General features: G+C 42.4%; 2 protein-coding genes across 5 annotated transcripts in view; both read left to right on the forward strand.

Moving 5' to 3' along the window:
* The first annotated feature begins 643 nt into the window (after window positions 1-643).
* Window positions 644-19,618, forward strand: SFT2D1 (SFT2 domain containing 1). Of its 4 annotated transcripts, none has more exons than XM_064158226.1 (8): window positions 644-876; window positions 5,561-5,583; window positions 7,383-7,469; window positions 13,558-13,639; window positions 13,942-13,977; window positions 14,728-14,786; window positions 16,648-16,677; window positions 18,913-19,618. In XM_064158226.1, the coding sequence occupies exons 1-8, from the start codon at window positions 814-816 to the stop codon at window positions 18,950-18,952; spliced, it is 420 nt and encodes a 139-aa protein (XP_064014296.1). In that variant the 5' UTR covers window positions 644-813; the 3' UTR covers window positions 18,953-19,618. The 4 variants fall into 4 exon arrangements, with proteins under 4 accessions (XP_064014296.1, XP_064014294.1, XP_064014293.1 ...); XM_064158224.1 differs by lacking the exon at window positions 5,561-5,583 and adding an exon at window positions 10,386-10,468 and having other exon boundaries at window positions 659-876; XM_064158223.1 differs by lacking the exons at window positions 644-876; window positions 5,561-5,583 and adding exons at window positions 893-1,204; window positions 10,386-10,468.
* A 2,339-nt stretch (window positions 19,619-21,957) lies between these two features.
* Window positions 21,958-25,591, forward strand: part of PRR18 (proline rich 18) — a gene marked incomplete at its 5' end in the record, with an annotated part of 4,721 nt that continues 1,087 nt past the window's right edge. The window contains 2 exon segments of the mRNA XM_064158186.1: window positions 21,958-22,209; window positions 22,211-25,591. The exon segment at window positions 22,211-25,591 is cut by the window's right edge and continues 1,087 nt beyond it. Coding sequence (XP_064014256.1) covers window positions 21,958-22,209; window positions 22,211-23,059 — 1,101 coding nt within the window.

Genomic DNA, 25,591 nt, shown 5'->3' on the forward strand with positions numbered 1-25,591 from the left:
GCAGTGGAAGCCTCATCCCTGGAAGTTTTTAAAGCCAGGCTGGATGTGGCTCTGGACAACCTGCTCTAGTGCGAGGTGTCCCTGCCTGTGGCAGGGGAGTTAGAACTGGCTGATGCTTGAGGTCCCTTCCAGCCCTAACAATTCTGTGATGCTGTGTTGCAATGAGCATTGAGCAGCAGAGACACAACAGGCACCCCTAATTCAAGGTGCATTGAGGCTGTTTATATTGGTGCTTGCAGCATGCCTGCTGCATTATCCAATGCTCAGCCTACTCATGCCCGTTCCATGGCACAACCAAGGTAAGAGCAGGCAGGAGGCTCCACTGCCCACAACGACGCTTGTGCTCTGAAGCGAGGCAGCCTCTCACGGCACAAACGAGCCTGAGCGCGGTCCAGATCCTTTTCTTCTGCAGCACCATCGTGGCCTCACTGCCATTCTATCAGGGTCGTGTAAAACCACGATGTCACCACTCTCTAGCTAAACAAAAGGCTAGGAATCCGCGCTACCGAGCCTAGCCCAGCGCCTTCCGCGTGCATTGAAATAACCCAGTTCCGTAGGGACCGATGAAGCCAGAGGCCACTAAAAAAGCTCCTCCTCACCGAGTCCCGCCCTGTTGCCTTGCTCACCCAGTCTGGAGCGGCAGAGCTCCGGATTGGCGCCGGAGGCACCTCCCTCAGCCCCCGCCAGCGGGCACGTCACTTCCGGGTGGGGCAGCGGCGCGGCCGGGGACTGTTATTACGGCACGGCCCCTTCGGTGCAGCTGGGCTTGGCTGCTCTGAGCTCCTTCCTCTTCAGTGCTGCCCGAGTGACGGCATGGAGAAACTGCGGCGAGTGCTGACCGGGCAGGACGACGAAGAGCAGGGCTTGACGGCGCAGGTACCGTCCGACGAGGCCCGGTTCATCTTCCCCTTCCTGGCATTGGCAGCTGCTAACAGCTGCCGAGTTGCATCTCGCGGGACGGTGCCGCTTTCCTCACGGCGGGCTAAGCGTCGCCAGCCCCCTGACGGGGCGTTGCTGAAGCCTTCCAGACCCAGGCCCGCACTGGTTTTGGCAGCCTTGGGCGCGCCGTGTGTCCCACTCTTCCCCTCTCTGTGTCCCGTGCACGCACCCGCACCCCCCGGTGTCCGCCCGCATGCCTGTCCGCGTCAGTAAATGGGGGAGGCAAAGAAGAGACGGAACTTTGTTGCTTGTGCCGGATAGCAAGGTTCGTGGGCCCTAGGCCTTGCACAGGAGTAAGAGTTTTGGCGAATTTTCGGTGTGTGGAGAAGTTGCTTGTTGTATTGATGGCTTGGAGGTGTTTGGGTTTCTTTCCCATGTTCTGTCTCTAGAGTCCCCACGTCTTGTGTGTAGTCATCCTCCTATATGGACTTGGTACTTGGTGTTCAGTTTTAACAGTAGATTTTCTTTCTAAATGGCCAATCTGTTTCCTTACGTGCTTGAATCTGCAAAAGAAAAGGCTTTCTCTAGATAGGTTTTTTTTTTCATGTTCATTGTGCTGAAGTGCCTTTTTAGCCACATACTCCTTAAGTATAACTCTGAGGCGCCTGGACTGAAGCAAAGCTGAGCGTAGTTACAAAGAACCATCTATACCATCAGCTTCCTTTTAGTCGGTCTGACTCCAGGTTGAAGTGCCCTGCATTGTGAGTTGTTTTGATGCTGTGTACTGGCTGTGTGGTGGAGAAAGCTGATGCATAGAGCAGCCTGGATCTGAGCTGCAGCTAGTAGACCTTCACGAACCAGCACAGCCCCAGTGTACGTGGTGTTTATAGCACAATGTTAGTTCTTGCAGCTTGCTGCTTGACATAAAGTCACAGAATCAGCCAGGCTGGAGGAGACCTCCAAAATCATCCAGTTCAACCTAGTACCCAGCCCTAGCCGATCAACTAGACCATGGCACTCAGTGACTCATCCAGTCTTTTCTTCAACACCTCCAGGAATGGTGACTCCACCATCTCCCTGTGAACTTGACCTCTTTGCTACAGTAAAGCAGCTTAATTGTATTCACACCAGACAAATTCAGGAAGCAACGTGTGCTTCTGCACCAGAAGTGACTTCCAGCATTTGGGAGGGATGCCTCACCTTCTGATCTTATCTCAAAATTATCAAAGACATACTTGCATTTCTGTTAATCTTTGTTCGTTCCAAGATAATTACTTTTCCATCCCTGAGCACGTTTCACATGAAAAATGCACATGGTTGCATAAAGGAGGTTTTCTTTACGTGATGCTGTGATGCATTCTTTTCAAGCAGTAATCAACAGATAAATGCCTGAATATTCAGTATTTTTGATACATATCTTGAGAAGGAGAGACCTGAGTTAAGAATGTGTAACTTGTTTAATGTCAGTAACTAAATTATGTGTCAGAATCATAGAATGGTTTGCATTGTAAGGGATTTTCAAAGGTCACCTAATCCAACTCCCTGCAGTCAACAGGGACATTCTCTATTAGAGCAGATTGCCCAGATTCTTGTTGAGCCTGACCTTGAATATCTCCAGACATCACCTCTCTGGATCTGCTGACCACACTTCTTTTGGTATGATTTGACTATTGTTTGTTATAGTTGGAGACAACTTTAAATAGGAAAAGTCTGACCCAGTAGAAGAAAACATATGTGTCTTTGGTGTACTGCAAAGGAGATTCATGCTGGGAAGATGAACCAGAAGGATCTTCTTTAAGTAAGTGCTGAAGGAAAACTCAAGTACTTAGGTCAGGTAGTGTCTCTGCTGTCAATTTCTTTCAAAGTAGCCGTGTATTTCAGGAACACTGGGAATCAAATCTTTTTTAGTGAGGAAATTCATATGTGACATTCACTGGAGCTACAGCTTTACAGCTGAATGATGTTGACTTCTTGAAATCTATGTAAACAGTAAAAAAGTAGGTGCACCCATTGTGAAAGAAAATAGAAGTTTATGCATTTTGTTTGTAAAATCATCTCTTTTAGATGGCCTTTCTGGAACTGAGTCATATGTTCAGTTAAAAACAATGGCCCTTTCTTTGGACTAGCTGACAGTTGTGTAATAGCTGTCATATGGTTCATGTTGCTAGATATCTATATTCTGCTCCTTGATTTTTTGCAGAACCACTACCATGAAGGCAGCAGTACTTCTTGTTAAGTAGAGGGAAAGCACGTAGTGAGGCAACTGTGTGGGTTCAGTGAAGCATTTGTGTACTTTCTGAAGTCTTCAGATGACTTGACTATCATTTCTTAAATCAGCTATTCTAGTTTGGTTGGTTGGTTTTGTTTTTTCTCAGAAAATGAATTTATATTTTTTAAGTCAATAATGAGTTGTAAATATACCAGTGTAATGATGTTTACAGGGCAGCATTATGCTGTTTAGTCTCTTTAACACCAAAACTAATATAAAAGTTGTCTGAGACATTGGGCTATTTCTGAGTGTAGTTGAATGATAGTTGTTGATGGAGAACTGCATTCATTGGGATGTTAGCAATAAGGAATAGGCCAGGTAGTTGCATTTCTTAATGTTTTGTTCTAAAGTATTGATTGAAAAGCCTTTCAGAGACACGAAAACATATCCTTTTTTTTGTTTTCAAATATTAGTTAGGAACTGAATTATGCAAATGCGCTCAACATTTCTTTGCAATTGAGTTTTCTCTACTACTTGCATATTCTTACATTTTTTTCTTGGTAGTAAGTTTAATTGTTATCTTCTGGAATCTTCCTTGAAACCTGCAGAATAAAGTATTTCTATTTATTTGGCTGCCCATGTGGAAAACTCTTACAAGGCCATTAATATATGGGAGGAGACTAGGTAGATCTTTTTGATCCAGGGCAGCCTTGCTGATTATCGTTCATGTGATTCATTGTATGTCCATAGCAAACTATGCTTCTGTAAAGACACTTTACCTGTCCTTACACTTTGTATGTTAAACTACTACAAGACTTGCAGTTTCCGCTTAGGATTTCCTCTTGATTTCTGCATATCTTGGTTTTTTTTTGAATACCTTTGCTTTTTGCCTGAGAGTTTGGGATTAGAGTTTAGCTATAGAAAAACAAGGGCTTCTATTTGTTAACTTGTTTCTTTTTTTCTTGTTTAGAAACAAGGTGATAAGCTGTATAGGAAGACCTGTATCTTTTACAGGAACTCCCTTGCAGCTGCCACTGCATAGGGTCTCTATATGAATCTTGCCTTAAGTGTGGAATTTGCATGGCAATGTTTTCAGTCTTCTGCTAGCACAAATATCGTAGAGTGTAATGTCAGTTCTTTTTATCTGAAATCTAGAGTTAGCAGTATGGTTTATGCAGACAGTAGAGTTCTGATCACCCATACATGGTTTCCTGCCTTTGTTGCATAGACGACTTACATTTACTATATTTTAATTAGGGTTCCAGGTTGTAGTCTCTGGTCGTAGGTGCAATAAATTAAGCTGTTACATCAGGGTGTCTCACAGCCTCTCTCAGAAATTCCTGCGCCTGCAGCGGATATGACTGAGTGAGCAAGTACTGTGTCAGGCTTTCAACTTCTGTAAAGTACAGCCTAGCATTTCAGAACAAACTTAATTTGTGGCTTAACCAGTTGAACTGTGTACCTGTTATTCAATCATAGAATCAACCGGGTTGGAAGAGACCTTCAAGATCATCCAGTCCAACCTATCACACAGCCCTGTCCAATCAAACAGTCCATGGCACTAAGTGCCTCATCCAGTCTTTTCTTGAACACCTCCAGGGATGGCAGCTCCACCACCTTCACTACAGTAACCAGTTCTATTTCTTCTGTGAAATTAAAAATTGTATCAGATACTAAAAAAACTGCATTACTAGATTTTCAGTTTCAAGATTTTAAACATTGCATTGACTAGGTCCAACTCAGTAACTTAAACAGTGATGGAACAAAGAATGGTTGGAGGATCAGCTTTCATTTTATGCTAATTATTACAGGCAGTTCTGGGTTGTGATATATCAGCCTTTGTGCCACAGCTTATCTTCCTGAACTTCATATGCATGTATGTCAATCTGAATTTTAAAGAATTAAATCCATAAAATGAATTAAATTAGTTTTAAAACTTTTTTTTAATTTTGTGGGGATTTTTTTTTAGCTGCTATGTGATTCACTTAGTGTTCATATTTTTTTACCTAGCAACTGTTAGGAATCTAAATGAAGATAAAAATATTTTCAAATTATATGAAGAGTGAAATTTCCTGGTAGTTGTTTTGGGAGCACTGTCAGTTATTAAAAGCAGAATAGCAGTAAGTAGCAGAAATTTGCCTTATATAGCTGAAGAAAGAATTTACCTTCATCCTTTGCTTGTTTTCTAAGCCTCTGAAATGTGTGCATTGAGTATAGTGACAGTGTTGGCCCATTCAGCACTTCATTTCTAAGCCAGTATGGAAAGGTTTGGGGTTTTTTTCGGCCTGTATGTACACGCATGATTGGTTGCATTAATAAGTGCCAAGCATGATTCAAAGTTTATGTCTTGCCACCTCTTCTTGTACATGTTACGTGGATAGACATTCAGGAATATGACTATCAAATATTATTTCATACACTAAACCATCCTTCAGTTACTGTTTTTGTCTATTTCTTTAATGCCTACATAAGGATAAAGAGTTGGACCTAACAAGGTAAGCTGCATCTTCTGACCTTTGGGAAGTTCTCATAGCAGCTGAACACAGATTAAAGAATTAGGAACAATATTGTGTCTTGCACTGTTTCTGCTCAGACAGTATGCAAGCATAGAAGTTTATTGTTAGTGTTATGATCACCCTTCTTAAATATTCAGAATAATTTGATTAACTTAGTAATGCTTCTGCAGGTAGAAAGTATCACAGTATCATCAGGGTTGGAAGAGACCTCACAGATCATCAAGTAGTCAAAGCTCTTCTTTGTTGGCATACTTATAGATGCTTATTCATGACAGCACATAAATGCATGCATGTATGTGGCCCTTTTCTATTAAATTAGATATGGAATCTTCACTTGTACACACATGAAATCGTGTGAAGCAGTAACCAAATTACATTCGTTCAGTTACCACTACATGAAAGAGAAATTTCTCAAGCGAGTAGAAGGAACATCAAACTCATCTGTTGAGGAAACCCTAACTTGTGTGTTTGTTTTATAGTACTTAGTTTTAAATATCTGTAGAACTACATAACAAGAGGGTAAGTTTGCTTGTGTCATCTGAACAAATGTGAAAGTTGGCTTTTTATAGTCATGTTATGTAATCTGAAGCAACACTTTGCTTAATAGAGCAGTTTAGAATAGAAAGTATATTTAATTTTAGTTACCTGAAGTAAACTGAAATACATTGTTCTTACAGCATGGATGGAGAGGGTAAGCTGAGCATATCTAACAAGTCACATCTGCTGAAATGGGCTGTTCCTCTGCCAGCTCTGTGGCCCTACCTCTTATATCAGCCATACCATTTTTCTGACTTGTTGCTGAGCTGTTTTGGCTCATCATCCTATGCTAGACTGTGTAGGATTAAGTAATCTGAGTAGAAGGAACACTAGTTCTCTTCTCACTTTGTGAGTTGTCAGCCAGCTCAGCTCATGAAGGGCTCTTACAGGTTGTGGAATCACTCTGGAGAAGTGGGAAGTAAAATGACCCTTTAAACAAGTCTTACAAGACAAACTGTGTTAAATCTGCCAAGGCTTTCATTCATCCTGTGAGAAACAGTAATTGAAGTGGATTAGTAATGCTTGCAGTGGGGACTTACAAGTAGCGGCTGAACACAGATTAAAGAATTAGGAACAATATTGTATCTTGCACTGTTTCTGCTCAGACAGTATGCAAGCATAGAAGTTTATTGTTAGTGTTATGATCACCCTTCTTAAATAAATATTCAAAATAATTTGATTAACTTAGTAATGCTTCTGCAGGTAGAAAGTATCACAGTATTATCAGGGTTGGAAGAGACCTCACAGATCATCAAGTAGTCAAAGCTCTTTGTTGGCATACTTATAGGTGCTTATTCATGACAGCACATAAATGCATGCCTGTATAATATGTACAATGGCTTCTGCCTAGTAATGGGAAAAGATAGTAATGTCTATAGGGACATAGAGTGCTGTACAAATACATAGGTTCATCTGCAAGTTGCTAGAAGGTCCATTCATCCTTCTGTCTGAGTAGTTGTGAGAATGTTTGTATGGTGAACAGAAGGTCTATTTGTCAGTGGAGCTGTATTTCTTGAGTGCCAGAATATATCTTCATGGGTTTTGTATTTTTTGTTTGTTTTGGAAATACATTTCCAGATTGATAATACATTTTCTTAAACTAATGTATTTGATATGCAGGCAACTTGTAAGCAAACGAGTTTGTTTGAAATTAAGGACTTCAGTAGCAAAGAAGAAAATGGCCTTTAAATTGTTTAAAACTGGGTTTCTCATAACATGCCTTTCTCTCTCCTCCTCTTAAGGTCCTTGATGCCTCAACACTCAGCTTTGGTACTCGAGTCAGGTGGTTTGCAATATGCTTTGTTGCGGGCATTGTATGTTCTGTTCTTGTAAGTAAAATGTTTGGTTTTTTTTTTTTTCTCTGAACTTTGTTAATTCATGTTCTCCAGTAGTACCTTACTCATATTCATACTTAATATGTGACCCTGTATTTGCTTTATCCTGTGTCCTAAATTTTGGATCCATAACTTTAACTGAACCGAAAGTGTATGACTAGCATGTAGGGGTTGTTCTACAAGGTACAATTCTGGCCATCTTTCCTCCATTCACAACGGAGCATTTTTATTGTAGTGTAGTAAAATTTCTTATTCAAAGGTTCAAACACTGATGAGATGTGTTGTGTTTTTAATTTAGATGAGAAGTGTACCAGGGAACAGCTTTTGCTGTTGTTCTGGGTGTACCCATCTTATTTTTTTCTCCCCAGTGAAACAGAAGAGGAGGAAGCTTGAAAGGTTTTTAAAGGCTGACCTCAAAACAAATGTAAGCTGTCACACTCGCAAGTCAATAAGTGATGACTATGGTAGAATGTTGGCACTTTAAAAGCCTGCTGCACTTCTATTAGTCTTACACCCAGCAAATAATTTGTTCATTCTTGACCTTCAGGTGTTGGCAGGAAGCTCAAGTTTGCAGATAGAAGTTGAAATCTGTTAATTAATTTGGTCTATCAAAATCTAGCACAGGTAATTTGCAGTACAAAACATTTTTTTATCTGCATGGAAAGTCCCAGAAGCAGTAAGGAGCTATCCAGAGTACTAATTTTGTAAGTTTTCTTTCAATTTTAATGTTTTATTTTCATTATGAAGTACAGTGTTAGTTCTTCACAGAGCATGACTTTTGATGGAAGCAGTCAGCAGCCTTCAATTAACATGTGTGGATGACATTTACAGTTTTTGCGGAGACTGTTAGGCAAATGATTTTGATTTGTAATGCATTTGGTGGAGGAACTTTGTCTCATGTGCTTTAGTTTCTGTTTCTGCCACTGTTTAAGTGACTTCTGCTGCGTGCTTCATCTACCATGGAAGGTTTTTAAACCAAGGAGGCTTGTGTCATGACAGGAAGCAGCACCTGTGGAGCAACCACATGCTAATTGTTTGAAGTGCTCACGAAGGGATAGCCTCTCATTGGTGGAGAAGCCTCTGATTTGTCTGCTTCAGGTTATGGACCTCTGGGAATATTTATTATGCTCCTTGCTACCCAAACTATCACCACTGCAGGTTGTGCTTTTTAATTTCATCTAGCCTTTGCAAAGTGTCTGTAGGCTTTCCTTGTGGAATACAATTACACTCATCTCTTGCAAATTCCCACAATTTCTGCAAAGTGACAGCACAGATTCCCACTGAAATTGCAGTTGGATAGTATATACTTACTTATTTCCAAACCAGGATATCCACATTACAGCTTAAAGCAAAAGAAGTTAAAAACCTAAGCAAACTGAAATGCCATGTTTTGCTTCTAGTTTAGGCTCTATTTTTGCTAGATCATCATAGGGACTGTGAGCAGCAGAAGGCTTTGGATTTTTTTCGTGCTTAATGAAAGTAAGAGATGCCTTGTGATGGTTTGGGTGTTACCTGCCTGCCCCCCCCCCCCCCCCCCCCCCCAACTTAAGAAAATCACCCAGACTAGACTCAGCCACTCTGGAAATTTGAATGAAGCTTTCTATTTACAGCTTAGTACAATATACAAGCAGGTATTTACAATATATATACAGCTATAGACAGAAATATACAAGTTAAAAAATAATACAGAAACACAGCAGCCCTCCCAGAAACCAGAGTCCCCAGGAGGGGCTCCCAACCACCCTTCCACCTTCTTACCACCCCACCTTACCCCAGACTTTGCCTTACATTCAAGGTGAGTTTGGAGGGTCGGCCAGGGTGGTTAGGAAGCAGAAGGACAAGTCAGGCGGCAAGTTAGAAAAGTGCAGCCCAAAGCCCAGAGAAAGACTCTTATCTGTGTTTGTATTCTTGTTCTTAAATATCTCAGCATGCTTATGAGTGAAGTAGGCATCACCATTGTTTCCTTTTCACAGCCTATAATCTAATTCTTCTCACCAAAATATCCCAGCTAGGCTCAAACTAGCACATGCCTGGACTCAAGATTTCTAAAATATTTCCATTTACAGTCTCATTGTGTAGATTTGCTCCAGAGAGTTGATGGAAGGAGAAAGGAGATGGTGGATGTTAGTGTGGCTTTATAACATCATCCCAGATTGAGAACAATAGGGTTAAAAAGCCTCTGGGGACTAGAAGCTTGTTACTCAATCCCATAATACTGCTTTCTCTTTATGAACTAATGGCAAGGCCATCTCGTTCTCCTTTCCTCTCCCTCCTGCCCTGTGTCCAGCAGGAGCCACTTTATCGGGACAAACATAAGGAGAAGGTCTGGTTTGGGGCCTTCAGAGGCTTGTGTTTAGTTCTCTGGATTGGAGAGGCATTGGGAGAGGAGGATTAGAGCACTGGAGATTACAGATTTAGTTTTGGGCTGGAAGAAAATTCAAGGGGGTTTTCCATGGCTGTTGTATCTGCTTCTGTAATTTCTTTTCTGTATCTCTCCAAATATAATTCTGTGGGGTTTTTTCCTCCAATTCGAGAGCTTCAATTCTGTCGACTCTCTTTAAAACCCACGACAAACATTTTATCCTTCGTCTACAGAGGTGTATGATGTTTGGTGGGGTGTTGCAACGAAAGTGAAAGCATCATAAATCAAATATAAACAGTACAAATAAATTCTATAATCAATGTAAGTATACATTATCTAGTTGTGAAACTATGGTGAAACACACTAAATTGATCCATGATTTTGCCAGTAGGTGGCAATAGAAATGTGTTGGATATTGACTAATACAAATCTGAGAGCAGTATAATCTTCTAGGACACTTTTCATAGCCTGAAAATGTATTTGTAGACTAAAATCTAAACAAATTGAATTAAGTAATTAAAAATATGCAAATAACCTGTCTTTTGTAGGGGACAGCATTGCTATGGCTCCCAAAGGGGATCAAACTTTTTGCAGTGTTTTATACCCTGGGAAATATTGCTGCATTAGCCAGGTATGATTTCTTTTTTATAACCAGAGAAGTACCTTCCTTTGAATCTGCATTTATATACTTTTTGCTCTAGAATTGTTTGTTATCATAGAATTAACCAGGTTGGAAGAGACCTCCAAGATCATCCAGTCCAACCTAGCACCCAGCCCTATCCAGTCGTCTAGACCATGGCACTAAGTGCCTCAGACAGTCTTCTCTTGAAGACCCCCAGGGATGGTGACTCCACCACCTCCCTGGGCAGCCCATTCCAATGCCAATCAATCTCTCTGTGAAGAACTTCCTCCGAACATCCAGCCTATACTTTCCCTGGCACAACTTGAGACTGCGTCCCATTGTTTCCCTATTAAAATGCTAATAATGGTTGTTTGTTTGTCACTGCCTCGTAATATTTTATGTGACTGTTTTGTAGACACATCACCACTGCTATTTGAAGTACAAGTAACAAATGCTGATTATTTTATAGTTTTTACTGCCAAGTACTTTGCCAGTTACAGAGGTACCTTTGTTTCAGAGGCAAACTGGTAGTCTGCCCACTATGTGGATACTTTGTTACTGGAAAGAGCTTTTTTGCTTTTACTGGAGATATTATTTAATTTCTAGGAATACTCTTCTGAAAAGAGAGAGGTTCAGGAGGCCACGCGGAATCTAAAAATCATTCACAGCATGTTTTTAAAGTCTATGCTTGGTATTTTGCAGTGTACCACGTTGCAGTTAGTCTTAAAAGATTTGCAGAAGGGACTTCCTAGAATCTAAAACTCTTTTTTTTCATTGTTTGAAAGACATACAAGAAACAGTTCCTGTTTGTTCTCCTTCTCTTACTGCCTTATCATGTTTGAAGCATGGTGATGGGGCTCAGAACACTGTGACTGCACTTAGCTCTTGAGTCAAAGCATTGTTAATCTGTTAAAATTCTCATGTGGTTTTAATATTAAAGAAAAGCATCTCAACAAATCTGTAAGGGGATAAAGATGATTATACTGGAACCTATAAAATGAAGATTAATTTTCCCATCTCATACTAAAACAGCAATACTTTTCCTAGTAAATGGACAAACCCAATTATTTCCCTTTCTCTCCCGTGCCTTATTCTTTGTTGTGTGGCTTGGGGATTTTTTGTCTGGTTGGTTGTTGTGGGGACTTTGCCTAGCAATTCTGTGTGTTTTCACTGCTTGAAATTAATACTTTAGAAATTGGGTCATGTCTCATTGTCAGTGAACTGTAAGAGGAAAGCTTTTACAAACTGGTGCTTCTTTTAAGAGAATGCAGTAAAACTCTAGTCTGGACTCCAGCTAGAATGAGAAGCATTGTGTCCTTCAGATCTGAACAATGGGCAACTATTGTATGAACAGTAGGAAGTGACAAATCTCCTTATCCCTTTGAGACTTTAACCTTTCTGAGGTTCATTTGCAAGTCTGTATTTAAAACAAATATAATTACCACTCTTATTTAGTTGTCTTGTCTAGCCTGTTTGTGCTATAGCTTTCAAGGCACAAACATGAAAATGGTGATATGACAAGTGCATCTCCTACAGAATGTGTTGTATATAACAAATATCCTCTAGATTTTTTTTCTAGCCTTTCTGCTCCATTTGTGTTCTCCTACATCTCTGGAGAAGCTCTTGTGATGTCTGCTCTTCAATACTAATCAGTGTCAGTGCATTTTACTTTCCATAGTTTTCTGCCTATTTTATGAGGCCTGAACCTCGCTCATTTGTACCATCGTGTTTGCCACATCCCTGTCTTTTCACCTGTTAACTAATTTTTTTTATTCTAGTTCTTCAGGTCTCTTTTTGTGTGTGTGTATGTCTTAATTTTGTGGCCCAACAGGCAAGACCACAAAAAAAACTGAGAAAATTTTGGGTTGGATTGCAGTAAATTTAAACCACTTTTTTTTTCCGTTTTGAGAAATTTGGTTTCCATTGAATTGAGAAATTGTTTGGGTTTTTTTTTGCTATGTAATAGGGACTTTTGAGATCTGTCTATTCAACTTGAATTAAAATAGAAGGTGAAAATAAAGGAATATATACACAAAATTGCTGCTAGGGGAACATCTGAGTGTGAAAGATCATGGGTTGAGCTTACCGCTTGGGATGTGGATTCCTGTATTTCTTCTTAGATGTTTACTTCACCAGGCTCATGATTGTTTTCAGAAAGGAGCTCTACCATACTCTTCCCTGCTACTGATTGTTTGATTTCATATAAATAAATATTAGCTAGAAAAAGAGTTAGACTGATTCTTTCTCTAGAGTAAAGCATTTGGACCACCACAAGTTTACAGGCATTCTCACTCACTAAATTTTTTTATTTTTCTGCAAGACAGAATAGTTTCTATGATAGGGAAGAGCCTTATCCCAGAGTATTTGAAGGTAGATAACTACTACTACAGTTGTGAATTCTTAGCTCATATTAGATTTCTTTGCATGAACAGGTACAACGTAGCACTGATGACGGTTTTCATTCTTCCTTTGAGTTAACTACAGTATATAAGAGAGCAGAAGGATTTGGGGCACTTGGTGCCATGGTCTAGTTGACTGGATAGGGCTGGGTGCTACGTTGGACTGGATGAGCTTGGAGGTCTCTTCCAGCCTGGTTGATTCTATGATTTAATACAAACTATTGAACTGTTCCTTTCTTTTTTTTTCTTTGCTTGCTGAGTTTGGGCAAAGAGTTAACAATTTCCTTATTCAGGCAGCATGCCTGAGATTATAAGAAGTTATTGTTAACCTGAAATTCTCTGTGAAAGTTTGGTCTTTACATTCTTTTCGTAAGTCATTTCTCATAATTACCTCAACATGAAATTCAGTAGACTTCAACTTAACAACTCTGCTGTAAGTGGTGATCTTTTGGTGAGAATTTTGCATAGGATAACTGAGTACAGAAGCTGTTTCCGGGACTGAATTTGTGGAGTATTTCACCTTTCGTTCTGGCAAGTCTGTTGCTAAACACTGAAATGCCTATAAAAAAAAAAAAAAACAAACACACTTTGTAGCTCTCTGACTGCTGGAAAACTGTTTAATTGCCTGTTGTCTTTCACAAAGATTTATGTGAAAGTGATTTAGTGATTTACCATTTGGTTTTTTTTCTTTCCTGTTAGTACGTGTTTCCTGATGGGGCCAGTGAAGCAACTGAAAGCAATGTTTGAGCCAAAAAGATTAATCGCTACAATTGTGATGTTGGTAAATATGCTATCTTTACTTCCTTTTGCTAAAAAGTGTTCCTTTAGCCTCAGAACTAAATTTGAGGCTTTATTAAAGGGAGATTATTTCTCAGTCCACCTCTTTTTTTTTTTTGTCCTAATAACTGTACCAAACTGCTTAGCTCTGTATGTCGTAAAGATTAACTAACTCCTGCCTGTGAGTCATTGTTTTTATTGTTCTTTTTTTTAATTATTTGAAGTAAAATATCCTTACACAGTTTCTGGTGTGTTTGAGTTTTTGGGGAGAGTTTAAATTGTTTTCATCTCTTCATCTCCACCCAGCTCTGCCTACTATTGACACTGTGTGCTGTGTTCTGGGTAAGTGAGCCTGCTTCATTCATCTAAAAAAGTCTAACTTGTTAGTTTAGTATTTTTATTACTGTTTTAACATGCAGATCCTGTAGAGGAAAGATGAGCTTATGTATGTGTTATTTGTGTTTTCAACTGCAGTTGAGGTTAGGTGCAGTAATGAGCCTGCTGGCTACAAAGCAAATATGCTCTTCAATTTGCATGTCACATAGATGAGAATACAAAATCGAGAGCATCAGGTCAGTCTGCAGACCTCTGCAATAGGAACTGGAATAAGAAAAGCAAGTTGAGATACACTTTTGTCTTAGTGATGTGTCAGAGAATATGCAGTGGTCTTCAGAAACCATGAGTACAGAATATTAAACTGATTAAGACAAAGGAAGAGAGACAGATTAAGTCCTTTCAGGTGTCTTGATTGAAAAACAGGCAGTAATTACATTCCATAGAAGAATAATATGTAGCCAAGTTAACTTCTGTATTTGCATAAGTGGAGTTGTAGAGTTTATGAATGAAAGTGTTAGCATTGCTGCTGCTAAGTGTTTTCAAAGCTAGAGAAGGTTCTCACAGCTAATGGAGTGATAAATAAAATGAGGGGAAAGCTGTTAGAGTAGAAAGGAGTAGCAAACTAAGACAAGGAGATTTAGGCATCATTGGTTAGCTGAATTTTTGAACAGACTTTTTTGAACTATTTACTGTATAGACTGAGGCAGGATGAAATAACTTGCAATATTTCTGTTTTTTGGTTTTTTTTTTACTCAGTGGAACAAAAAAGGTTTGGCAGTGTTATTCTGCATATTGCAGTTCTTGGCAATGACCTGGTAAGATTCTTAAAATTCGTTTTGGTTTCTTCTCCCTACCCCTACTCCCACATGATTAAAACCTATATATAATACCCTTAGCATAACATAAGTGTATCTAAATGCTAGCCTCAATCTGTTGTGTAACTTGAGCGAAATGTATATGCAGTTGTCTCACAAAAATGATAAGTTCTCAGGCTGTAGAATATACTTTAAATTATTTGAAGCATTATGAGAGGAATTTATATGCAAAAAACTCATGCCTTTTGTTCTCTTGTGAAAGCAACTGTATATTCATATGCTCTGCTTCTGGGCTAAGCACATCTAAGGGCTCATCTTGGTAATATGTGAGCATAGTCACGTGAATGCTTGCAAGTTTGGCAGAAGTTTTGGAAGTTACTTTTTTCTCCATGGAGATAGAACTGAACATATTCAGTGTCCTTGTCTCAGGTGAATTACTTGGTACTTAACTGATCCAAAGTGACCACAGTTCTTGTTTGAACATGCCGTGAATACACAGTGTCCATACTGAACTTGAATCTGAGGACAAATAACCATTCGTTTACAATAGGGCCTGTTGAACATCATGTTTGACCCAGGTAAATGCTTGATACTAGGCAGAGAGAACACTGCTGACTATGTTCTACATGTTTACAGCAGAAAAGTGTCACTTCTGTTAAGTGTCCCAGAGCTTCATCAGGCTGGGCATGAGGACAAAACAGCCTAGGAGCTTGCAAGAAACAAGTTTCAGAGAATAAAAAAAATCACAATTGTTGAGTATTATATTGCACCATAGGTCTGTTTTAATACAATTAGGCACATACTTGTATACTAATGTTGTTAAGGAGGGATTTGAATCTGGATTAGGAGCAATAGCAACAGATAAAACCACCCTTAGAAACAATCCTGAATTATTTCTCCAAAAAAGGAAGATTCACATGTGTAGGATCCCTGACCTGTGTTTATGACAAAACAAAGCAAGCTGCAAAACAAGGCCAAATATAGGGGCTGTGACAGACTGAGAAGCGCCAGAGCTTTTGTCTGCTTTCCCGCTTCTTCCACCCAGGAAGAAGTGGGAAGGGGGATCAGGGTGGGTATTCAGACAGGTCTTTAGGGCATGTGATGGATATGTATGGCAAGTATAATTTGGACCTTCCACCACTAATGTATATTGTCTTTTAGACCAGAAAAAGGTTGTCTTTCATCTTGAAGAACAGGTTTCCTAGAAATCTCCATTCTTTTTTAGTATGATGACTGTAAATCTGCTATTTTTTTTCGCATTTACATGCAATAGAAATTATGAACTATATTAGCAAAACAAAACCAAAACAGAAACAAAAAAGGGGGAAGATGGGGAGGAAAAAGGGGAAGTGGAGCAAAAAACAAACAGGAAAAAAGTAGACCAGGAAGTTCTTGGCAGCACACTTAGTACTCTTCTCCCAGGTAACCAGCAATAGAACAAGGGGACACAGTCTCAAGTTGTGCCAGGGTAGGTACAGGCTGGATATTAGGAAGAAGTTCTTCACAGAGAGAGTGATTTCCCATTGGAATGGGCTGCCCAGGGAGGTGGTGGAGGCACCATCCCTGGGGGTCTTCAAGAGAAGACTGGATGAGGCACTTAGTGCCGTGGTCTAGTTGATTGGATAGGGCAGGGTGATAGGTTGGACTGGATGATCTTGGAGGTCTCTTCCAACGGGGTTGATTCTATGATTCTACTTGTCCAAATGTGCTATCTTTTCTCAAGTAAGTGTTAAACCGAGTAAACATTTTTATACTTTGTTACAATGGGTTGCTTCTTTTAAATGCTCAACTAAAGGGAAATAGTTGGTTCTAGGAGAGACATGAACACTGTCAAATGTTAATGTTTCCTTTCCCCCCACAGGTATAGTCTGTCATATATTCCTTTTGCAAGGTGAGTCTATATAATAACTTTCATCTTAACAAAATTTGGTTCACATTATGCTAGGGATGGGGAAAATGTCCTTACATTCAGTATGTAGAAAAATCTATAACCTCATCTCTTTCCTTTTTATCTTTAGAAAATTACATATCTGAACTCAGGGTAGTGCTTAATATAAGCTTTAAATACAAATGAAGTACATAGTACTTTAGGCTGGATATTTGGAAGAAGTTCTTTGCAGAAAAAGTGATTGGCTATTGGAATGGGCTGACCAGGGAGGTGGTGGAGTCCAGAGAAGAGTGAAGAGGATGATCAGAGGGCTGGAGCACCTCTCCTATGAGGACAGACTGAAAGAGTTGGGGCTGTTGAGTCTGCAGAAGAGGAGGCTCCCAGGTGACCTTCTTGTGGCCCTCCAGTATCTGAAGGGGGCCTATAAAAAAATCTGGGGAGGGACTTTTTAGGCTCTCAGGGACTAGGGGGAATGGAGCAAAGCTGGAGGTGGGTAGGTTCAGACTGGACACAAAGAGGAAGTTGTTGAGCATGTGAGTGGTGAGAGCCTGGACTGGGTTGTCCAGGGAGGTTGAGGCTCCATCCCTGAAGGTGCGTAAGGCCAGGCTGAGTGGGGCTCTGGCCAACCTGCTCTAGGGTAGGGTGTCCCTGGCCATGGTAGGAGGGTTGGAACTAGATGATCCTTATGGTCCCTTCCAACCCTGACTGATTCTGTGATCCCTGGAAGTGTTTAAAAAGAGATTGCATGTGGCACTTGGTGCCATGATTCAGTTGATTAGATAATGTTGGGTGATATGCTGGACGTGGTGATCTTGAAGATCTTTTCCAATCTGATTCTGTGATTTTACAGTTCTGTATCTTCCTATAGTGTTTCTGTGACTTTGCAAAAAATCTGTACTGTAGATATTTTTAAAAACAATCAGATTTGATCTAGGGAGAATTAAGCTATATACACTTTTTTAAGGTGAAGTATTTACTCCATTGTAATACTTACTGAACTCAGGCTTCAAATAGTCATCTTACTGTTTCTGACATCTCAGGCTTTTTCAGTCAAAAGTAATATTCTGAATTCTTAGTTCTGTGGCCATGTGGCAGTCTCCTAGGCTCATTCTTTTTTTTTTTTCCTTTATTTTTCAAGTGTTCTGTTCTGCACAGAAAACAATTTGAGCTGCTAGTCACTAGTCTTTCCTTCCCTAACAACAGTATTTTAAGTGCTGAGCAGAAAACCATTAAGTTAAAATCAAAGAAATTAAATGATGCATATCTTTGATAGATTTTATGAATCAGAAAACTACATTTTACCCAAACTGCATTTAGTAGTACAGTGATTTCTTTAGGCATTATTGAGTTACTTGCTGATGTGGAATGCTATCATAAATTTCCCATGTAGGTTGCCTTTCTCACAGAAATAGTGATCTGACCCATGTTACATGCCAGAGAACAGTGTTATCTAATTTCTTGAAAGTATGCATTTATCTTGATTTTAAATAAAACTGCCATTATTTCATTTAACTGTGGTAATGATTTGCTCAACTTGTTTGTGGGTTCTTTGGTTTTGTGGGTTTTTTCCCAGTTATTTCTGAATCACTTGCTGGCATGGCAAAAAAAAGAAGCACAAAAAACGCAAAATGGCAACAAACCCAATATGCAAATTTTACTCTTTAATAGTTGATATATTTTTGAGAAAATTAGAACAATGGAGACTAAAGAGAGTGATCAGAAAAGTTTGATTAGCATCTGTTAAAGAAATAGACCTCTTCGGGTCTTTCAAAACTTAAGGCTGAGGCAGCATTTCATCCTGCACTTAGTGCAGCATAGGTCCTGCTTTCCTTCAACATGGGGATCCAACTGTGATATGACTTGAACTAGAAGAACCCATGCTTTGCTCACGGTCTGGATTTGGCAGACTTCTCAGCACTGCTCTTGTTGTCTAGCCATTGTGGAATAAGTCTCTGCCTTTTCTAAGCCACTGAGTGTGATGGAAAAGTTTTTTAAAGGTGTGTCTGCGTTTTAGCATGTGCTTGAACATAAACAGTGTGGAAGACATAGACAGTATGGGGTGACCAGAGTATCAGAATAGGCTGGAGCCTTTGGTTTAGCTGGTGCTGCAGAGGTGCTTGCTGAGGGATATCTGCCAAGTTCCTGCATTTGATAAACTTGTTTTCTTCTGTGTTTATGGAATATCTTTAATGTAATAGTTGATACATATGTATGACTTATTGTTTTTCCTTTTTAAAGGGATGCTGTGATTAAATGCTTCACAACCTGTCTAGGGTAAATTAAAAAGAAGAACCACTGTGCACTTTAAAAGCTGACTTTTATTCCTCTGTGAATTTTCCTCCACAAACCGTACTTTTCCATGCATTAAAAACCCAGTAACAATTTAGTATGACATCCCCCAAATGCAAAAGGCAAGGAAATTAATATTTACTAGAAACAGTTTCAAAAATATATTTGGTGAACTGTTTGCTTTAACTCTGGAACTTTCAGGCTGTTTTTAGCAGAAAAATACATTTAAGTGCTTTGTGCAAAGTAGTCTTGAGACTACACTGCATCCAGTAACAGTTTATTCCTCCCATGCAGGCAGGACACTGAGATCTGGATAATGTGTGTAAAGATGTCATTTACAGTTCTGTCTAAAATTTACAGAGTGCCATTTCTGTTTGTATATTATTCATTGTTTGCTTTTCCAAAGACAGAGTTTCATAAATGTTGTAAAGATTTGGTAAATTATAATCAACTGCTTCTTTGAAATGCTTATACGTGTGCCTTATGGGATAAAGCTTCCTGGAAGTACATGAAAGATCTGTTGAAAGCTTGTTGAATGTTATTAAAAAGCTGTATTGTAATTTTTTTACTTTCATACTTCAATACTTTTAGTAAAAACTTATGGCTAATGTATAAATTAAATGTATAAAATAAATTAGTTTTAAAGGCGCTTAAACTAATTTTTTTATTTAGCTGTTGAAAAGTTCGGTATTACACTTGTGTGATGATTTGGGTGTTACCTGCCCACCCCCCACCCCCCTTAAGAAAATCACCCAGACTAGACTCAGCTAGCTGGCAGTTAAGGAATGAAGCTTTCTATTTACAGCTTAGCACAATATACAAGCAGATATTTACAATATATATACAGCTATAGACAGAAATACACAAGTTAAAGCTAATACAGAAACACAACAGCCCTCCCAGAAACCAGAGTCCCCAGGAGGGGCTCCCAACCACCCTTCTACCTTCTTTCCACCCTTCTACCCCAGAATATAGCTTATGTGCAAGGTGGGTGTGGAGGGTTGGCAAAGGGAGTTAGAAAGCAGGATGAGTTACACAGAAGAAGCTCAGGGCACCCCCTGTGACAGAAACACGCACAGGCTCTCCCGCTCTGTCTTATCTATGTTTTGTGTTCTTGTTTCATACATCTCAGCAAGCCTATGAATGAAGTAGATAGCACCATTGTTTCCTTTTCACAGCCTATAATCTATTTTTTCTCATTAAAATATTCCAATTAGCCTCAAACTAGCACAGGGAGTAACCTGACTGTGGCCTTCAAGGCTAGTGAATTTCTAGCTGCACAATAGGGCTTGCTTGGGCCTAACAGAAGTCAATGGAGGGGAAAGGAAATGAGCACTGGGATTTTGTGGGTTAGCCTGGTTGGGGGGGTTTGGGGGGAATTTCCATGTGTCCTGTATCTGTGTTAGGTGTTAAGGATTTCTGTATTTTATCTTCATGCACATCTTTAAATACTCTCTCCTCTCCAATGCAGCAATAGCATTTTAATGACTTTGAGAGTAAAATAACTTAATTCTGTCTGCTCTATAAGCTGTTGACAGGTAGAAAGGCTCTGCAGAAGGATTTGGACAGGCTGTACCAATGGGCTGAGGTCAGTTGTATGAAGTTTGGCAAGGGCCAGGTCTTGTGCTTGGGTCGCAACAACCATATAAAGGCTTGGAGGAGAGTGGCTGGGAAGCTGCCTGGCAGAAAAAGACCTAGGGATTCTGGTGGACATCTGACAATACAAGCCAGCAGTCTGCCCAGGGAGCCAAGAAGGCCAACAGCATCCTGGCCTGTACCAGGAAGTGATGGTGCCCTTGCACTCAGTACTGGCGAGGCCACATCTCAAATAGTGTGTTCAGTTTTGAGCTACTCGCTACAGGGACCTTGAGTTGCTGGAGTGTGTCCAGAGGTCAGTGCATCTGGTGAAGGGCTGGAGAACAGGTCCTGTGAGCAGTATCTGAGGAAACCAGGGTTGTTTGGAGAAAAGGTGTTTTTCCCTGTCTCCTTGCACTCTACAGCTACCTAAAAAGAGGTTGTAGTGAGGTTGTACTCCCTAGTAACAAGTGATAGGAAAAGAAAGAAATGGCCTCAAGTAGCACTAGGGGAGGTTTAGATTAGATATTAGGGGAAATTTCCAAAAGAGTGGTCAGGCATTGGTGTAGGCTGCCTAGAGAGATGGTAGAATCACTATCCCTGGAGGTGTTCAAAACCATGTAGACAAGGCACTTCAGGTTTAGTGGCCATTGTGTATGTTCGGTCACAGCTGGAATCTTAAAAGTCTTTTCCAACTTAAACAATTATAGGGTTCTATGCATTCTTCCACTGCTATTGTTTGCTCTTTCACATTGTGTTTGCTGTGCATGAATGTTCTGAAAGTTCATAGCATAAGCATTGTCAATGTGTAAATCCCCTTTTATGACAGCAAGAAATGTAGATGTGGAGAATCCGTTCTTGTCCACTGCATACCTCCTACCCATCTTCTGCTGAAATTCTGGTACCCTGATTAAAATAGTGCTTTGAAATAAAATCTCTAGGAGTGTGTCATAGCTTTTTAGACCGAATGTTGGAGTGGTAGTAATACTGAATTAATTTGGAACATGTGCTTACTGCTACCCCCATGAAACGTCTCCAAACCTCTATTACTGTTTAGGGTGCTTTAAAAGGTAGGACGTGACAGCCTTCCTCCTCAGAAACCCAACAGAAGTGTGGAGCAATGTGATTTGCTTCAATCACAGATGGAATGGACACTAGGAAGAGAGATCTCTGAATCTAGCTCCTTAGTGACCAAGATGGACTGCTCTTAGCCTTAGCGAAGTTTGTGTTATGCATTTCATGTAGGTGCAAGCCTGCTCAGGGTACAGTAATTCGAGTGGTGAAGGAGCTCAAAATAACGTTTTGAAGATGGTGTGAGGGTGTCACGCTAAGTGACTTTAAAAGATTGCCCCTTCCCAGGCGGGCGTTTGAGGACTTCAGGTGGAATTCAGAGCCTGCCAGCCCCAGGGAACATGACTCCACCGGGCACTGCCTTCGAGTCCGCTGTGGGCTGAACGGGAGTGGGGAGAGGGGGCGGCGGCGGCGCAGCGCCCTCTGCGGTCTCGCCCGGGAAGGCCTCGATTGTTGTCAGTAGCCCCCTATTCCTGTCCGCACGCCCACCGCGCACTGGAGAGGGGTGTTCCGGGGCGGGCGAAGGGCGGGAAGGGGGGCGGGTCAGCGAGGGAGAAAGGAAGCGGCCGTGGAAGCAGACGGGGCTCGCGTCCCGCGGTGCTGCCGGCAGGGGTCTCCTCGTCGTCTTCTGGCTATGGGGCTGCAGCCCCGGCGCGCCACGGGGTTCTGTCCGCCTGCGGGAAGATGCGCTGCCCTACCCGGAGCGCGCACGGCGGCTGCCTGGGCCCGCAGCGAGGAGCCGGAGGGTGCTCCCGGCCGCACCACGTCCCGGCCGCCCATTCTACCGGCCTCTGCTGCTTCTCCTGTCGCTGCTCGGGCACAGCCCAAGAAGCCGCCGCAGGCGACAACACCCAAAAAGGCAGCTCCCCGGCCCGTGGAGGATAAAGCGGCGAGGAAGGCGCGGGGGGCGCCGCCGGAGCGGGCGGGGCCCCTATCCAGTTCCTGGCCCTGCTCTTCTTTACAGCGGCGGCCGCCGGACGAACAGGGAGGACGCCTACAGCCCGCCGCTCCTCAACCGCGGGGCCGCCCGGGGGCCCCCGGAGCGAGCAGCCGCTCCTGCGAGAGCCTCGGTGGAGCGGAAGGGGAGGCTGCCCTGCGCTTCTCGTTGAGCCTACCACCGGAGGCTGTCCGTTTGTTGCAGCGCCGCAGCCAAGAGCGGCAGCGGGGGCAGCTAGCCCCGTCCCCTGGCGGCAGACCGGCCCCGGCTTGGCGCGGCGTCGGGGCCGGCGGCAGCGACTTGCGCGCACTGCTGAAGATTTCGCTGCTTAACGACAGGCACCGCTACGACGATGAGGAATATGAGGAGGAGGAGGAGGCGGCGGGGGCGGGGGCCGCGGTGGATGAGGGACTGGTGCGGAAGTGCACGGAGTGGCTGCGCGGCGTGGAGAGCGCTGCCAGTCGAGACCGCTCCGACAGGCTGGGCACGCTGCCGCACCTGGGCACTCTCTGAGCCCCGTCGAGGGACCGGGGCTGGGGGAACGGCAGGCGTCCGGGCCTGTGGAAGAGGCGGTGCAGCCATCCACTGTCCGTAGCTGTTGTGTCCTTTGTAGTGTCTCTGCGCCGGGGGAGACCCGGCGAGTGCCGGTAGGAACTAGGTGGCGAGGCACACGCTCCTGAGCCCCTTAGCCGTTCGGAAGCGCCGTTGAGGCGAGAGACAAAGGAGAGGCGTCGGCTTCCGCCCGCCAGCGGCCGGGTGCTGGGAGCGAGAGGAGACATAGTGGACGTCCTGTTACCCCCCTCGGTTGTTTGTTTTGGGTGTTTGGTTTTTTTTTTTTAGACTTCTGACTACTTTCTAAGATGTGCGTAATGATTTTGTACATTTGTACATAAAAGTTCATTTTTATTTATTGGAATAAATTACTCGAGTTCTGTGTTGCAGCAGCCGTAGCACCTTGCTAGCTTCGCGTCGTGCTCTTCTTCTTGCGGCTGTGACTGCGCGTGGATGTCTGCGAGAGGCTGTCGGCTGGTGTCCGTAAAGGGAGCGACTGCAGTTCAGAACACTTGTTTGTTTAGGATGGCTGCTGATCACGGCCGCTGACAACTCCGCTGCGAAGACCACGCTAAGGCGCTGGATGCCTCAGCGCGCAAACGCAGCGCCGGGGGTTCAGCGAGACGGGTGGCCCGGTGCGGCACCGGCAGGAGGGATAACGAGCAGAAGGCAAAGGGTCCCCCCGCCCCCCACCATTCCCCGCGGATCCCTTCAGACCCCCTGCCGAGGGGAGGTGGAGGTAGTGCCGGCCCCGCGCCGTGTCGGCTTGGTGACGGGTAGCAACCCTCCTGAGGAGAAGCTCAGAGAACAGGAGGATGGAGGCAGCGGTGTGGTCTGAGGCTGCTGCGATCGCTTGCTCGCGAGCTGGTACGAAGGGGAGGCGGGAGGAATCGTAGCGGCAGCATCCTTTGTCAACCTTCCCCGGCGAGTACCCGGCCTCCCACACCCGACACCTGCTGCAGCCGCCCTAGCCTCCCGCCACTCCAGGCTGTGACCGTACCTGATTCTCATCAGGATTCTGTGTTGGAAGAGGCGAGAAGGAGACGAGAGAAGCTATGTGTGCAAAAAAATACTAGTGGAAATGAAAGGGTAAAAGGTAAATCTTAACAGTCACACCGTTGTTGTCTTGGCCACTTACTGCCACTCTCACGCTGTGATCTATCTTCTCAAAAGTAAGATCCAAATATTTGCTAGGGTATAGTAAGCATTTCATAAATGAATGCTTGAGCATGTAGGAACATGTTGAGTTTAACAGAGTGAATCAGTTCAATGTCATAAACTGGGAATCACGTATTTCGTATAGATGTCATTTCTTCACACTGAATGATGTCAGTGTTGACTGTGTTAAGAGAGAAAGCTTTCTATAAATTAGTTGGATAATATAGTGGTGTGCTACATTTTGCACAGTATTCCCTTTCACTCCAGTTTGTTCAAATAATTTTTTCCTCTATTTCTTTGTTTTCCACCTGAAACCTCAAGAGTGACAGGATAGATGCTTTGAGAAAATATTCAATAACTGCACAGAACTATTGAAAAAAATAGCAAAGCAATATAATACAGGTTTGAAATAGCTATGCTCCTAGGCCAGAGAAAAGCACAGGACATGAGAAAGTATGGAGAGTAATTCTACCTAATTTATGCAAGTATAGAATCATAGAATCAGTCAGGGTTGGATCATCTAGGATCATCTAGTTCCAACCTTCCTGCCATGGGCAGGGACACTCGCCTAGATCAGGCTGCCCACAGCCTCAGCCAGCCTGGCCTTAAACACCTCCAGCCATGGGGCCTCAACCACCTCCCTGGGCAACCCAGTCCAGCCTCTCACCACTCTCATACTCAACAACTTCCTCCTCACGTCCAGGCTGAATCTCCCCACCTCCAGCTTTGCTCCATTCCCCCCAGTCCTGTCACTCCCTGAGAGCTTAAAAAGTCCCTCCCCAGCTTTTTTGTAGGCCCCCTTCAGATACTGGAAGGCCACAAGAAGGTCACCTGAGACCCTCCTCTTCTGCAGACTCAACAGCCCAAACTATTTCAGTCTGTCCTCACAGAGTAATTTATACTAGTAGCTATGAAGCACATGTATCTTCATATCATTTTAACTGAGTCTGCATGGAGTTCTGCCATATTCATTAATTTTCAATGTTTCAATTATGTCTTAACATAAATTTGCTTTAACAATTGCAAATTTCATGTCAAGCTTACATTGAATTGATATCAGACACGCTTTTGGGCTTCTTTTTCCTTCTAACAATGAGGAAATCAGTAGTAATTGAGCTGTAGGTGAGTTTTCGTCTTGTGTATCCTCAGCAAATAAGAGTTTGGAAAGGAGCATCCTGGACTCTTACAAATGTTGCTCCTGAAAATTGCTCCATGCTTTCATATCAACTAGAATCAGTATCTCCAACTGCAGTGACAAGTGATCCACTCATTAAGGACCAGAGAATGATAAAGCTTACTTGTGAGGCTGAAAACAGCTTTGTTCAGAGTCTGATG

The sequence above is a fragment of the Pogoniulus pusillus genome, chromosome 18, assembly GCF_015220805.1.
Source record: "Pogoniulus pusillus isolate bPogPus1 chromosome 18, bPogPus1.pri, whole genome shotgun sequence".
Classification (NCBI taxonomy): Eukaryota; Metazoa; Chordata; class Aves; order Piciformes; family Lybiidae; genus Pogoniulus; species Pogoniulus pusillus.